The sequence below is a fragment of the Lutjanus erythropterus genome, chromosome 3 (assembly GCF_056507025.1).
Source record: "Lutjanus erythropterus isolate fLutEry1 chromosome 3, fLutEry1.hap2, whole genome shotgun sequence".
In the NCBI taxonomy this organism is placed as follows: domain Eukaryota; kingdom Metazoa; phylum Chordata; class Actinopteri; order Lutjaniformes; family Lutjanidae; genus Lutjanus; species Lutjanus erythropterus.
Window position 1 is genome coordinate 30,306,660 of NC_139319.1, and position 14,299 is coordinate 30,320,958.

The window sequence follows — 14,299 nt, forward strand, 5'->3', positions numbered from 1 at the left end:
TGTGAAATTTCTGTGTGATGTTTATGTTCAGCGTTTCTCTCTAAAACACACTATTTATTCTTGAAACCTAAAAAATACATTGAATGTCTTTCCAACCTCATAAAATATCTGCAAAGTTGAATGCAAACATTTTAAATATTTTGAAACCTGCATCCATGTTTACATCAGCTAGCAGTGGAACAGTTTGAAATCGATATATTAAGAAAATGGGGACTTGCTCATCAAAACGTCGCTCCAGAGCAGCAGGGTCAGAAAGTCCCACAGAGTACTTTTAAAGGAATAGTCCTACATTTCGTTCATTGTTAAACTTTTTTTTTTGTCTTGCTGCAGCTATTTCTTGACAAACAAAAACAGTCTTGAAACACAGAAAAGAAAGACAGCAACTTGCATTGTGTATAAAGCCAAAATTCAGATGGGTGGAAATTGTGCTGCCTCGTACAAGACTACCACTTCAGTTTAGCATATTTGTATGGGCAGATATCCAAATTCAGGTATCGGAATTGGATTGGATCTGAAGAAAAGTGGATTGGTGCATCTCTGATTTTATTTGCTGAAAGAATGCAAATGATTGTATTACTCAAAATGTTGAACTGTTCTTTAAGGCTCTGGCCTCAGCTGTCAGGCCACAATGTGTTCTCAGACTGCACCATTGTGCTCACTGACAATATAAAAGTTTTCCACTTTTCTCACCACATTACAGGCCGGGATTACTTTGCCAGCTACAATGTTAAGAGAAGCTCATGCGGTTACTCAGATAATGAGTCAAGGTGTCAATTTCATTTTGTGCAATCACATCTGATCACATCTGCTGAGCAGAGGGACAATATGAAAAGTTAAGCTTTATTAAATCTTATGTAACATAATGGCCCCCACAGATTCTGTGCCGGCTTCATTTTAAGAGAACTGAGTGCCTCCCCTTTTTAACATGACATTAAATATGCAGAATGTATTATGAAGCTGATTTAGATCATTTGTCAGTTTAAAGTATTAAAATCATAAATTAAAAACTTTGCTATTATTATGCACATTTGATAGATGAATAAATAAACCACAGAGGGTAAACAACAGAGAAAAACTGTAACAGTGTGTGTTTCTAAATGCTGGTTGCTGGCGTGTGCTTATTAAGAACATTTTTACAGCGAGGCCTCCCACGCCCACTGAATGCTAAATGCCACACACACACACATACACACGCACACACACACACAGCTGGAGTGCCATGTAATTATACTACTACTGTGTGTAATCGATATTCCTTTAATGTGTTCACTCTGTACGTAGTGCTTTAAGAGAAACACAATGCAGATTTTAACAGTTTAAAACCTCTGAGTGAAGCCTGTGAATAAATATATTTGTGCATCAGATGTTGTCTGTCTGTACAGAGTGTGTTTCTGTGACTGTGCAGTCAAGATTTATCTGTATATCACATACAGTATCTCTCGGGCTTTATGGCTCTTGACTGAGCTTAAGAGGAGGCAGATTTAGCAGTCAGGCTAAGGCTGACGTATTCCCACAGCTGAAACAGAGACAAAGTGTGTGTGTGTGTGTGTGTTTGCCAAGGTAAAAGCCAGCTGATACTGTGGTTCCCAGGGTTGTGGTCCTGCACTGTGTCAGCTGCTAATGTAATGTATAATGAGACCCTGAGGTAAAAATTGTGTTCGTGTGAGAGAGAGGGAGAGACAGGGCTCTACACATTGAGAATATACAGTAAAATCCCTCGTACGGTATATTGCCAAGAGCATGTGGACACCCAAACATTATGTAATTGTTGTTCCTAAACAATGGGTGTTACCATGTGAGTATAACAGCCCACACTCTTCTGACAAAGCCTACTACAAGACTCTGAAGCTGGTCTATGCTGTTAAAATAGCATTAGTGAGGTTTGGCAGTGAACTTGTGTGGAGCCGACGTCCAAGATGTGTGATGGGGTTGAGATCAGGGCTGGGTTACTATGATTATGTGTCGAGTCATTAGTTCTTAGTATCTACTAGTTTCAAACTAGTGACTTGCCAAATCAGGTAACTTACGACTTAATAAATGTCTTTGCCAGCACAGACTTAAGTTTGTTTTTGTTTGTTTTATTTCTGTACATATGCATGCATCCAGAAATCTGTGTATTTCACAGCCAGTAGTATATATGCATTTTTAAATGGGAGGAAAATATCAGATTATGCAACAAAAAACAAGGCTAATATTAAACAGCTAGTGCATGTGTCCACTGGTGCTCATGCGAAGAGAGTCTTCAATGTTCATGCATCTCAGAGACCCTAAAAATGTAGGCATGAATACACTCTCTCTGAAAGACACACACGCTGCTGACACAGTGATATGATAACCTGTGTGCAGACTTTGAGGCGTATTCACACACACACACACACACACACACACACACACACACACACACACACACACACACACACACACACACACACACACACACACACACACACACACACACACAGCTCTGTAATGGAGTGGAATTTTATGGAAGCACTCAAAATTTTGCCAACACAGCGTTCTGATTTGCGCTATGGCAAAACCCCTCTCTCCTCCTCCTCCTCATCTTCTGCTCTTTCACTCACTCCCATCCAATCATCTCTCTGCTTTTCATCACCTTTTGTTGCCACTTCTGACTCCGTCTTCCTTTCATCCTGTTGCCATGCTCTTTATACAGTTTTACTTCATTTTCATCACCTGTTTTTCTTCCTCTTTCACCCACAACCCCCTCCTTCCACCTCTGTCTGTTCCCCGGTGTCTCCTCTCCTTTTTCAAATATTTTATTTTCAACATTTCTAACTTATTCCGTGTCTGTGTGCTCGCTCTATCTCTTCACTGGTCTTTTGTCTCAGACGTCTTTTTGTTGTAAATATTTTATTTGACTAAAATCTACTTTTTCTCCTCACTCTTTTCTGTATCAGCCCACTTTTCTCTCATGCACACAATGTCTAATACTTTTCTGACTTATTTTTCTTCCTCCACTCCCAAGAACTTTTTATTTTCTCCTCTATTTGACTGGCACACTTAACTAATTTTTTTTTAAAATAATTCCCTCCTTCTTTGTTTAACTTTGATAAAGTGTGCTGACACCATTTGTTCTACCTTTTCTTTTCCAGAGAGGATGGACTGTTTATGGTTTAAAGACACAGAAGATTAATTTAATATTACAGAATTCTGCACCAACTGCTGTCCATGACATTCTTTAGTTTCACTCTGGAGAACATTAACTTACGGAGCTCAGAGAGCTCAATTATTCAGAAAAGCCATCTTGTGTGAGCAGCAGGTATTTTCTCACTCTGTGATTGGTCCCCACCCTGCTGTTTTCTACAGGACTCCATTATTAAAGTCAGATACGTTCTATAACACACAGTTCATGTCCTCAGATGGCTTGGTCACTCCAGAAGATACGTACTATAAAATACATGACAAACTTACAACACCTCTTCACATAAATATTTAAGCGAAAATGGAAAATTACCATATCACTACCTCTTTGTCGCTTAGCAACCACTTTAAGCTGCTTTTCGAGAACTAGATCGCTTGACAGGGGGATAGCAAGAAAATTTTTAAATTAATAAAAGATGTATTTGCTTTTTCTTTTTTAATTCATCAAAGCAATAATGCAAATGACATGTTGCTTTTAAAAGGTCCTGGACATTTGAGCATTTTTTGAATTGTAAACTAAATAATAAGACTGCAGCATGATGAAACACATTAACACTGGTGTTTGTATGGGCATTTCACATGAAATTTAGAAAAAAAATGCATTTCATGGGTTGAAAATGGCACACATTGCCCACTTTTTAGCATTTTTCAAAATGATGCAGTGGGTGGAGTTCAGACATGAGGGTGAACTTACACTTTAAAGAGACAGTTTACCCCCAAATCAAAAATACATATTTTCTCCTCTGGCCTGTAGTGCTATTTATCCATCTAGATAGTTCTGACATGAGTTGTAGAGTTTAGGAGACATCGACCACAGAGGTCTTTGGCTTCTCTCCAATATAATGGAACAAAATGAGACTTGGATGCTGGTGCTCAAAGCACCAAAAAAATACATTTGAAACATTAAAAACCAGTGTCTCTTTCCAAAAAGCATCAACTGGTTAGTTACCCTGGCACAACATTCTAGCTTATTGATGGCTTCAAATAAACCAAAAATAAGGATTGTCATCTGACTCACAGAAGGAGCAGTGAACACTGGTAAAAAGGAACAAAGGATAGAAAAGAGCAGAGAGACGGTCACACTACCTTCATGACAGGCTGAGCAAAATACTTGGCACTCCAATCACACAAGCCTGTCTGGAGGGCGGGACTGATGTAGTTTCTGTGACCACCTGGCTCGTCACCATCCTCAGCTGCCTGGACACAGACACACGGACACACACACACACACACACACACAAAAATTGAAAGAGTTAAACTAGACAAAAAAGGTAAAACAAACCAGCTAATTTGAAGTTAAAAACTGCTGATTATTTATTTCGCCCACACAGTGACAAAGACAAAGACTAATGCAGCAGGGTGTTCCTCTACCTGCTCGGGTCCCTTGTCAAACATCTTGCGAGTGCGGGGGAATTGGTGGGAGTGGGGTGCCTGTCCTCCCAGTGTGGGGGTGTAGGGAGGCCGCGTGGCCGGCTGCTCTCTGGCAGGGGGTTTGGGCACCTCGTTGGTCAGACTGGAGCTGCTGGTGCTGGGCATGGGAGGAGAGCCACTGGAGGTACAGAGAAATTAACATGAGGGACAGAAAACTAAGTGGCATGATAAAGATGTATAGGCTTTGCCTTTTCATTCCTTTAGACCCCATTTCCACCTGGTATTAAAAAGTGATCTATATCTGGACGCATTATACGGATAAGGAAAAACTCATCTTAATGCAAAGACATCTGGAGGTATTCTGGATTGATTTTGTTTTCGGGTTTTAGGCAGGTGTAAACACAATCCATACAATCTGCTGGCATTGTACCAAACATAACACTGATGCAGATAGTTGTTTTAAGTTAAAATAAAATATAGGTCATTGTTCAAATTTAGAAGCAGGCAAGAGGGCTGAAAGAGAAGTGTCTGTAATTACTGATGTGCTGTTAATAAGGCATAATCAATCTTATCAGAGTAGCCCATAAGCTGGTGCTGCAACACACCAGCACAAACTGAGGATGACATAATTCAACATATAACATTTGCCAAATTTACAAGCAGGGACAATTAATTAAAAATGTGTCATAGACAGCGTCTCAGAAAGTTTCAGAGAGTTCCTACCACCTGAAATCACTCACGGACAGGTTTTATCTCAGTGAAGATAACGAGAGCACATTAAAAATACCAGGTGTGAATAACAAAGGCAAGACCTGATTGTTTATTATCTGGCTGACGCATCTGGATACAGATCCAATTGTAAGACCAGGTGTAAATGGGGTGTTAGTCTCTAAAGACACAGGTGAAGGATATCTCACACAGAAAATCCATAACCTCATTTAAACTGTCAAAAATTAGCCTCTTATCATAGTCATCATATATCATATTTATTTTTATATCTAAGATTTAGAGTGACAATTTTGTCCAGTATTCTTGCATATTTTTGTTTAGACACAACCCACATTATAGAATATTTTTTTTGAAATGTATTCTCACTCTCAGCCTTGAGCTACCTAGCAACACTTGTCAGAACCGTGGCATTTTGCGGGGTTTATCCAGCAAACAACTGTTTTTCTGAGACGTTAACATTCTTCAACTGAAGGTTCCTCGCACTGACCCGCTCACTAAATGAAACTGTCTCTCCGTCGATGTTCATGTGTGTGTGTGTGTGTGAGAGCGCTTCCCTTACCCAGCCTGGTGGATGTGTGTGCCCTTGCTAGTGGGGCTGGCCGGGGCCGACTGGGTGAGGGATCCAGAGTCCAGGATCCTCTGAGGCCGAGCGTTCATCGTTGCCTGTAAACAGAGAAACTGAGGGTTAATTCTCTGTCTGCTGAGGTCCCGTACATCTCCAGCGATGCAGACACTGTATTTATAAAATAGGTGTGTTTTATCATTAATATCTTGACGAGTTTTTATCATACAGTACAAGAACAGACACTTTAATATTTACACTTTCCAATGAGTTCACTTACAAATATATTATATTATATTATTTCCCACATATGAAACACTTTGGAATCACTGTGTTTGATGTTGCTGAGGTTAGAGGTTACAAGAGAGGAGGGGACGGGAACACACACCTAAGAAAAGATCAGGATTAGAAGAAATACCTCAAATCTGGATGCTCTTCCTGACAATGTGTGAAAAGTGCAGCGCTTCACAAAGTTTGCTAAAATTTCAAGAACTTTATTTCATTAAGCGGAGCAGGTAATATAACCTCTTCATTGTAAGTTGTCTAATGGCTGCTCACGAGGGAGGGGTAAACTTAATAAAGACAATAGAGGCAAAACATCACTGATGAATAGCAGAGTTGTTGTTTACTCAGGCCGGGTGGAGAGAAAACTCTGTGCAGCGTAAATCTAGTTAACACAGGCAAACACATTTTACTACCTTGGATTGTCTTAGATTTGATTTCTATGCTAATTACAAAATTGCAGCAAGTAGTTTTCTTTTTTCGGTGTGCGTGTGCCTAAACGGCTAAGAGAAAAGTTTTAAATGCAAAGCTTACACACATGCAATGTGCATTTGTACCGGGGAACAAACATCCGTTACCAGGGTTAGCTGTTAGCGCTTCATTAAGAGGCAACTGGAAATGAAGCTAAAGAGCAGTAAAACTAGCTGTAGGGGTTATTATGGAAATAGCACAGTCACTAATCTAAGTACCTTTTCTACTCAAGCAGAACAGGATCAATATGACGAGAAGCAGGACACAGACAAGAAAACCAGCCACATAACTTTAAGATATGCTGATTTTTGACAAATTGGAAGGCGACTGTATATAAAGTCGATGGGCCGTAGCTCGTGTGTGTGTGTGTGTGTGTGTGAAGGCAGCAGTGCACGGCAGAAAGCATGCAGAGACATTTATAATGGCAAAACTGAGCTCGACACTGCAGCATTAATCCTTCTGGAGCTCATTTGAGAGTAAGGAAGAGGTTGCGGCAAAGTACAGCTGTACACCAGTAAAAGCTCAAACAAAAGCATCTTTAGAAAGAAAAAAAAACACGATGCAGCAGGATGGATGAGTGCTTATCAAGACTGTCCTGCCCTATCAGGCCACAGGCTTTATCCCCTCAACAGTCAGTGTGCATCCATTAACAACCTTGTGTTTTGTACAAGTCTTAAAAGTCATGACAGAATCTATATTTCTGCCCTTAAAGGTGGAATATGCAGGATTTAGTAGTTGTTACTTCTAAACACACGATTCAAAGTTGTCTCCTCCTCCCTGGCCCAACAAATGAAAGAAAGAGAAAGAGAAAAAGAGACAGCGGCATTGCTTGGTTGAGAGAGAGAGGTGAATGAAATGAGAGAACTGTGTTAGCAAGATCACAGCAGTGAACCAGAGAAATAAAATTTGATTTTCTGATTGTTTAAAGGGGACCTATTGTGTTTTTCCCTATTTTCCGTCATGTGTAAAACCCCTGTGAGGAAAACCACAGACTGCTTTAATTGCAACAATTTCAGTGTTTTTTCTGCTGCTTTTCTCCTTTTTTATAGCTGACATTGGCATGTCATGTATTTCTTTGCACAGCACAGTGTGCATTGTTGCTCAGAGTTATGCTCATGTTCAGTATGTCTCAGAGAAAGGGTGTTTTCAGTTGCTCAACTCTCAGTCATTTACAGAGTTTCTGAGGAAAAGGCATCTTCCCTTGTTGCTAATGTAGCTAACTGCTACAGTTAATTAGTCTGCACTCACCCAGTGTTTGAGCTCCAAGTCTGAGAACTAACTAGCCACTAACTAGCAGTTAGTGTCTAAAGTGGCTCACTGCTAACAACAAATAAAACTTTTTCCATCAGCAAACTCTGTAAGTCACTGACAGTTAAGCCGTACAAACTGATGCAGACATCAGAGGGACCACCAGAAAATACTTCATTCAGACAACAGACTGTTGAGCGAACCTGAAGGCCCCACGGTGAAACATGCTGTTCGCTCCCAATAAAATCACAACTCAGTTCAGTGTGCGATGGTTTATGATGATGATTTGACCTGAGGTGTTCCTGCGACTGTCCAGCACCTGATCCCTGAGACTGGCTGTGCAGAAGGAGTTCTGTTTACTTAGTAAATAAAGTTATAAAAGTGTGTGCTTGTGTACAATAACAAGTCCCCAGAAACACTCTGCTCCGACTGCGTCTGTCATTTTTAAAACCCAATTCTTCATTTATGGTCTGATAAACAGCAAATTAATCAAATTCAATGTCCCATATCGCCATTGTCCATGCTCAGACAGTGCTTTGAAGCACAGGGTGCTTGCTGTGGTCTTACATAGCCAGACGCATATCTGAGTTACGTAGCCAACTAGCGGCTAGCCTCTAACAACAAGTAAAACCGGCAGAAGAGCTGGAAGACGTCACAGAGAAGACCAGAAAATACAGTGAGAGGAGGACAGAGACATGAATGTGACTACTGGATGCTATGACCTCACATCCTGTGCACTATTATTAACTGGGGGCTACACACCATTGGCCAAGGACACACAGAAATAATCTGAATACAGCAAAATGATGAGAAAATAAGACTATAGAGGCAGAGGGCAGCATCTACAGATACCATCACAGGCGTCTAGTGGGTCATAAGTGATGACTGACGAGATTATTTTTATACGGGTCTGTATGTCTATATGTTATGTACATATAGAAAAATCCTGCATCGTATGCCTTTAAGGAAAGAGAACATACTAGACACTTTTTACCAGATGCTGCCTTATATATGAAATTGCAAGCTCATCAGTTAAAACAACTCAATTGCACAACATGTTTATGGATTATTCATAAACATTTGCTGATCATCAACATGTGGTAAACAAACATCATGTTAACGCAGGAGGCCACACGCCTTATCTGCTGACAAGCTTTCCAGAAAATGAGATATGCAAAACTCCCGCATTAGCAGCAAACAGGGGTAATCGGTTCTACCAGCTGCTCCACTCAACGCTAGGAAAGAGCTTGCTCTCCTGTTCCAACCCGCTTCCCCTTGCTTCCTCCGTCCTTAATTGGCTGGAAAGTGAGTCAAATGAGCAAACAAGTTAGTGCCTGCACGCGGACCAAAGATACAGGCGTGAAAGCTGATGACGGCTCCAAAAAACTCTCCGAATGTTCCTGTTTAATTATTGAAGGGGCTTCTAAGATGTTCAGTCGGTGGAGAAAGTGCCAAACACTGCCTTGATTTATAATGATGGTATGGAGATGGTGAAGGTGAGGGAGGGGGGCATTTGTCAAGGCAAAGGTGGTAGACTGATGGAGGGGAGATGCGCTTGATTAAGATGAGAGTCATGGGGTTAGTTTGTGAGAGGAGATATCTGCTGCATCAGGCGAGGGAAATAATAAGTAATAATCTCCTCTTGTGGCTATGACCACTTATTTCGTTCCTAATTAAGTGATGGGGTGAGTAGAGCCTTCCACAAGTCCATCAGAACATGTAAGACCTTTGTGTGATAATGTGTTTTTTTAATTACACCTCTTTGTCAGGTGAAAACAATCAGATTTTAATTAAAAATACATGATGAGCAGATACAGTGAAAAGGCTGGACACACCATGAGACCAGCATGGGAAAAAAACAAAAAAACAAAAAAACACATGACTTGCACCCCAGCATCATGCAGCAAGAAGGGGCTATTAAAAAACATTTAATGCTTTCATTATCTGTGAAGCAAACAAATTTTAATTAGCTGCCAACCTTGTTCACTTTGTTACAAATCAATAACATTTGACATTTAAAATCCTAATTAAAGAGCTGGATTCCCAGTTAGGCTAATGTTAACATGTGTGAACTTGGGATGAATGTTCTCTGATTAAGCCGTCTCTGATGAGCTCTCTGCGTAAAAAAAAAATGACTGTGGGCTCCATCTATGATAACCTATTAACTTAAAAAAATATGGTATTTAAAGGTGGTTAGGTTGCCATTTGTTTTTAAATGTCACACTGTTCTACATGTTTCAGTCCCTCATCACTGTCACTTCGAATTATGACAAGTTCAAGTCAAGCAAGATCACTTCAAGTCAATTCCCAGCTTAGTTGGTGTACATTTAAGTCAAGTCAATCGAAGGCAGTGCAAGTCTGAATTTTACTGACACAAATTCAGGTCGAGTCTCAACTCAATCAAAAGAAGTCCAAGTCGTTCGAGCCAAATCTCAAGTAAACCAGGACAAGTTAGAGTCAAGTCTCAATGCTTTTGCAAGAAAAGTAGAAAGTTTTACTTGGTATTAAGTTTGCTTAACTGTTCTTTGGGCACAGGGCAAAGGGGAGCAGGGCTAAGGAAGGGTCAGTTGAAATGATCCCAAGTCAAGTATCAATTCAATGAAAACTAGTCCAAGTCAAGTTTCAAGTCAAAATGAAAAAGTCAAGAATTGAGTCAGTCAAGTCAACTCTGAATTTCACTGAGACAAATTAAAGTCAAGTCTTCGGTCAATCAAGACAAGTCCAAGTCAAATCAGTGATGTACAGTTTGTAAAGTGTTTCGGGTCTATAAATTCTGACCATTAAAATGATACAACATTTGAATATTTTGCTTTAAAAGACATTAATAGTTTTTTTTAGGTAGCTGAGGCCAGTTTTTTTCACTGCACAAGGGTAGTATTTAATTATTGTGTGGCAATAGGAGGGTTACCTGCCACTGTACTTTTTATTGTTGATGGTTTTTACCAGGTCAGACCTTGAGAAGTGAATGCTTTTGATTTCACATTTCAGGTAAAGTCTTGAGGCAGTGACAGCACAAGAAAGCTCAGTTAAGTCTTACTTGGTTCACAAGCCTAAAATCTACAGCTTTTACAATTACCAGACCCAGATTCCTGTTTTAGTCATCTGTCCTGAGATTACAGCATTGCTGAAAATCTGTTTGTTCCCACATGTTTGCTGTCAGAGTGATAATTTTTGTAAATGTGACACCCACAGTTTGTTCTGTTGACTTCTGGTCTGCAGGTACACAGAAACTAATACCACAGAAGTGCGTTGTGGTGCCACACAGACCGTGCAGTGGACTAGCTGGTAGAAGAGAAGTCCATTACATTATACTGTATTGTAAATCAAGTCCTGTTGTTTTTTATTGCAGTCCACTAGGGAGTCTCATTGCAGGGATGCAGCTCCTCTGAAGGTAACCGAGGGGACAATTGGTGTTGGTGGTAAAAAACACAAGAAATTTTGCCTAAGGGTGACAATAGGTGGTGGACTATAGTGGTTATTATGGCTCCTTCAGTTACGGCAGCCTCTTCGCTCTGCTCTGCCAAGCCTCAGGGAGTCATTGGCCCTTAATTGCATTTGCACAAAAGTAATGGCCTTTTGGAGGAAGAAAATGCCAGTGGGAGGGTGGGGTGTGTGTGTGCTGGAAACAGCTCTTTTTCACCGCATTAGCATGTGGTGAAATAGAACTGACATAGAGACGAAAATGATAAACTTTGTGGGACAGCTATAGCAAAAATGTATGAAATATTAAACATCTGAAAAAGTAACTTCTTCTGGCTTGGCCCAGAGATGTTGGTGACCATTGCTCAAAATTTGGAGGAGTGGCAAAAGCAGACATGGTGTGGCTTATCTGGACCCACAGAATCCAGGAAAAAAAAAAAAAAGAATAAATATATATATAAGTAATTAAATTAATTAATTAATAATTCTGATAATGATAACAATAATAACAACAACAATAATAATGATTAGCAATTCTCTAAATACAAAGTGTTTCACACAAGGCAGCAACTTCATAACAAGCAGATCATAAAAACAATTTCCAAACAAATAAATAAAGAAAAGACAATTACCACACATAAAACCAGTCAGTAAAAATCAAAATAAATAAAAAATATAAAACCAGTAAAGGGCAGCCAATGGTAATGAAGTACAAACAGGGAAGACTCAAAGAAAGTATGTTTTAAGAAGAGATTTAAATGAATTCGCTAATTCTGCTGACCTGATTTCCTAAGGCAACTTGTGCCATCACTTTGGGACTCCAAATGCCGTCACCACTAATTTTAAAGATATAATCTGTTAATCCCTTTCAATCATTACTTATGATCCAGTAAAAGTGTGTTGTGGTGGCTGCATCTGCAGAGACCTGCCTGCATTTCTTTATCGTTTCTCATTGTTTTGTTGTGCTCTGGACATTTCAACAACCCAAAACTATGATATTTGATGTCCTGATGTGTTTAGAAACAGCTGGGACAAGTCCTTCTGACTCTACGTTTAAGCCACGTCTCAGGAACAGATAAGAGATCTCTGCCCAAGGATCTCAGGCTACATACTGGGTGTGTTTCTGAGATTTACAGTTCAAAATGTACAGGCCAAAATAAAAAGTTGACTGTTATAGTGCCACCATCTGCCACCATAACACCCCCAGCAAGCAAGTTGAATAGTTGTCAAGAAAACTGCAGGAAAACATACAGACAGAGATTCTTTCCTTTACAGTTAGATGAAGACATGCTATTTGAGGTAACAAAGACCACCACATACCTTGTATGCTATGCTGTTGAGGACCTTCATGGCCAGATCCGACACTTCAGGGAAAGGGTCTGCAGCGAGATGGAGCAGCACCCTCCAGATCTGAGTGTAAACACTGTTGAAGGACACACCTGGAAAAGATGCAAATAAAAGAGCTTCACATATTTGAATTTTTCCACAAATAAAATTCAGTTTGACAACACATATACGGTAGATGAATACACGTACAACACACCCTCCAGCACATTAGTCTCACTCTGATGTAACTCTCATCAGTCGCCATCCAAGTTCATTAACACGGCAGAGCTAACAGCTACGTGGTAATGCACAGTTCATCTCATTAGCATCATGTTACCTGCACCGTGTTGAGGTGGCAGAGGGAAAATGACCTCCAGTGTCACGTAATATACATCATTAATCAACAAACACACATACACACACACACACACTACAGGCAGCTGGCTCTCCTCATCCACTGAAGCTTCATAGCTGTCAACTGTCGCTGTTATCATGAATACAAATGAACACGTCTCTCCTACTGTCAGATGGATTTGTTCATCTGTCGCAATTCTCTTATCTTTGGCATCGTCTTTACTGAGAAAGGTGACAACTTCTTAATTTCACTTTTCAGTTTATAATTTTTTGATCCTGTGATTTTTAACTCTCTTCTGGCTCATTTGCTGTCTACTCCATCCCTCTGCCGTCATTTTCTCAAGAACTGCTACCTGGCATCACTTTGTTTAAGGCCTCAACCTTCTTTTCCTGTACACTCTTCCCTTTTCTTTATGCTCTTCCCAGCTTTTACTTGCTTTAGCACGTTGTCTCTGCAGTGCATCAAGCCTCCTACCCAGCTGATGTGCCTTTTGTGCTTTGTCTCTCGCTGAATGTCCCTCTGTCTGTCATCTTCAATCTGCCGTCTTTCAGGGATGCTGAGCGCTAATAGTCTCCAACTGTTGCTGTTTCTCATTTTGCCCACACTTCTCTGTTTCTGTCCCTCCTTCTCCTCCCCAGATCTTTCCAACCACGCAGGTGGTTCTTTAAACTTGACCTGTGAGAATGACTGCTCCTGCTTAGGGATGGGAATCAAGAACTAGTTTCAAATTAAACTGTGGTTAAACAGCAGAGCTTTTGCATGTATGCGGGTCTGTTTTTTCATGTTTCTACACTGGGTTCAGATTCAGAGATGATAAAACAGTTGTGTTAATGCTGAAAACCTGAGCCTACTTTTTTTCCACAGAAAATTGAGCAGGCGTCAATATGGGAATCGATAAAGAATCTGTGTGCAGTTGCATAAATGACTTAGTGCAAGGTTGCCCTTAAATTTTCACTTAAGGATGCCTTATAAAAAATGACTTGCATAAAATCATCTCAAGGATTTCCTTAGGATGTTGTAAAAGAAAACACTTTGTGTTTCCCCTACTTAAGCTACTTAAGTATTCACTTATGCCTTGCTAGAAGGTGCTTAGCAACCAGTTTTAAGGGATCCATACCAGTCTCTTAGATGTTAAAATTTTTTAAAAACATTATTATGTTTTTTGGGGGCAGAGCTTATGTTGAGGCAAAACAAACCATCGACAAATCAGCTAACACTAGCTAGTAAATTGTTGACTTGTTTTCTAATGTTGGCTGATAGAAGTCTCTTCTAAATATGTACGGTCACAGACTCTGCAGGACTGTGAGTTTTACCTGAGAAAGCTCACATTAACCAATGGGACCTGACTGGCTGACCAGTACAAACAAGGGATT

The 14,299-nt window shown here is 40.1% G+C and overlaps 1 protein-coding gene across 1 annotated transcript in view; it reads right to left on the bottom strand.

Moving 5' to 3' along the window:
• rptor (regulatory associated protein of MTOR, complex 1) overlaps nucleotides 1-14,299 on the bottom strand; it is a 215,648-nt gene that overhangs the window by 28,950 nt on the left and 172,399 nt on the right. The window contains exons 22-25 of the mRNA XM_084715786.1: nucleotides 12,566-12,684; nucleotides 5,822-5,925; nucleotides 4,534-4,711; nucleotides 4,249-4,359 (exon numbers count right to left, since the gene is read on the bottom strand). Of these exons, the coding sequence (XP_084571912.1) occupies nucleotides 4,249-4,359; nucleotides 4,534-4,711; nucleotides 5,822-5,925; nucleotides 12,566-12,684 (512 nt within the window). The remainder of the gene's footprint in view (nucleotides 1-4,248; nucleotides 4,360-4,533; nucleotides 4,712-5,821; nucleotides 5,926-12,565; nucleotides 12,685-14,299) is intronic.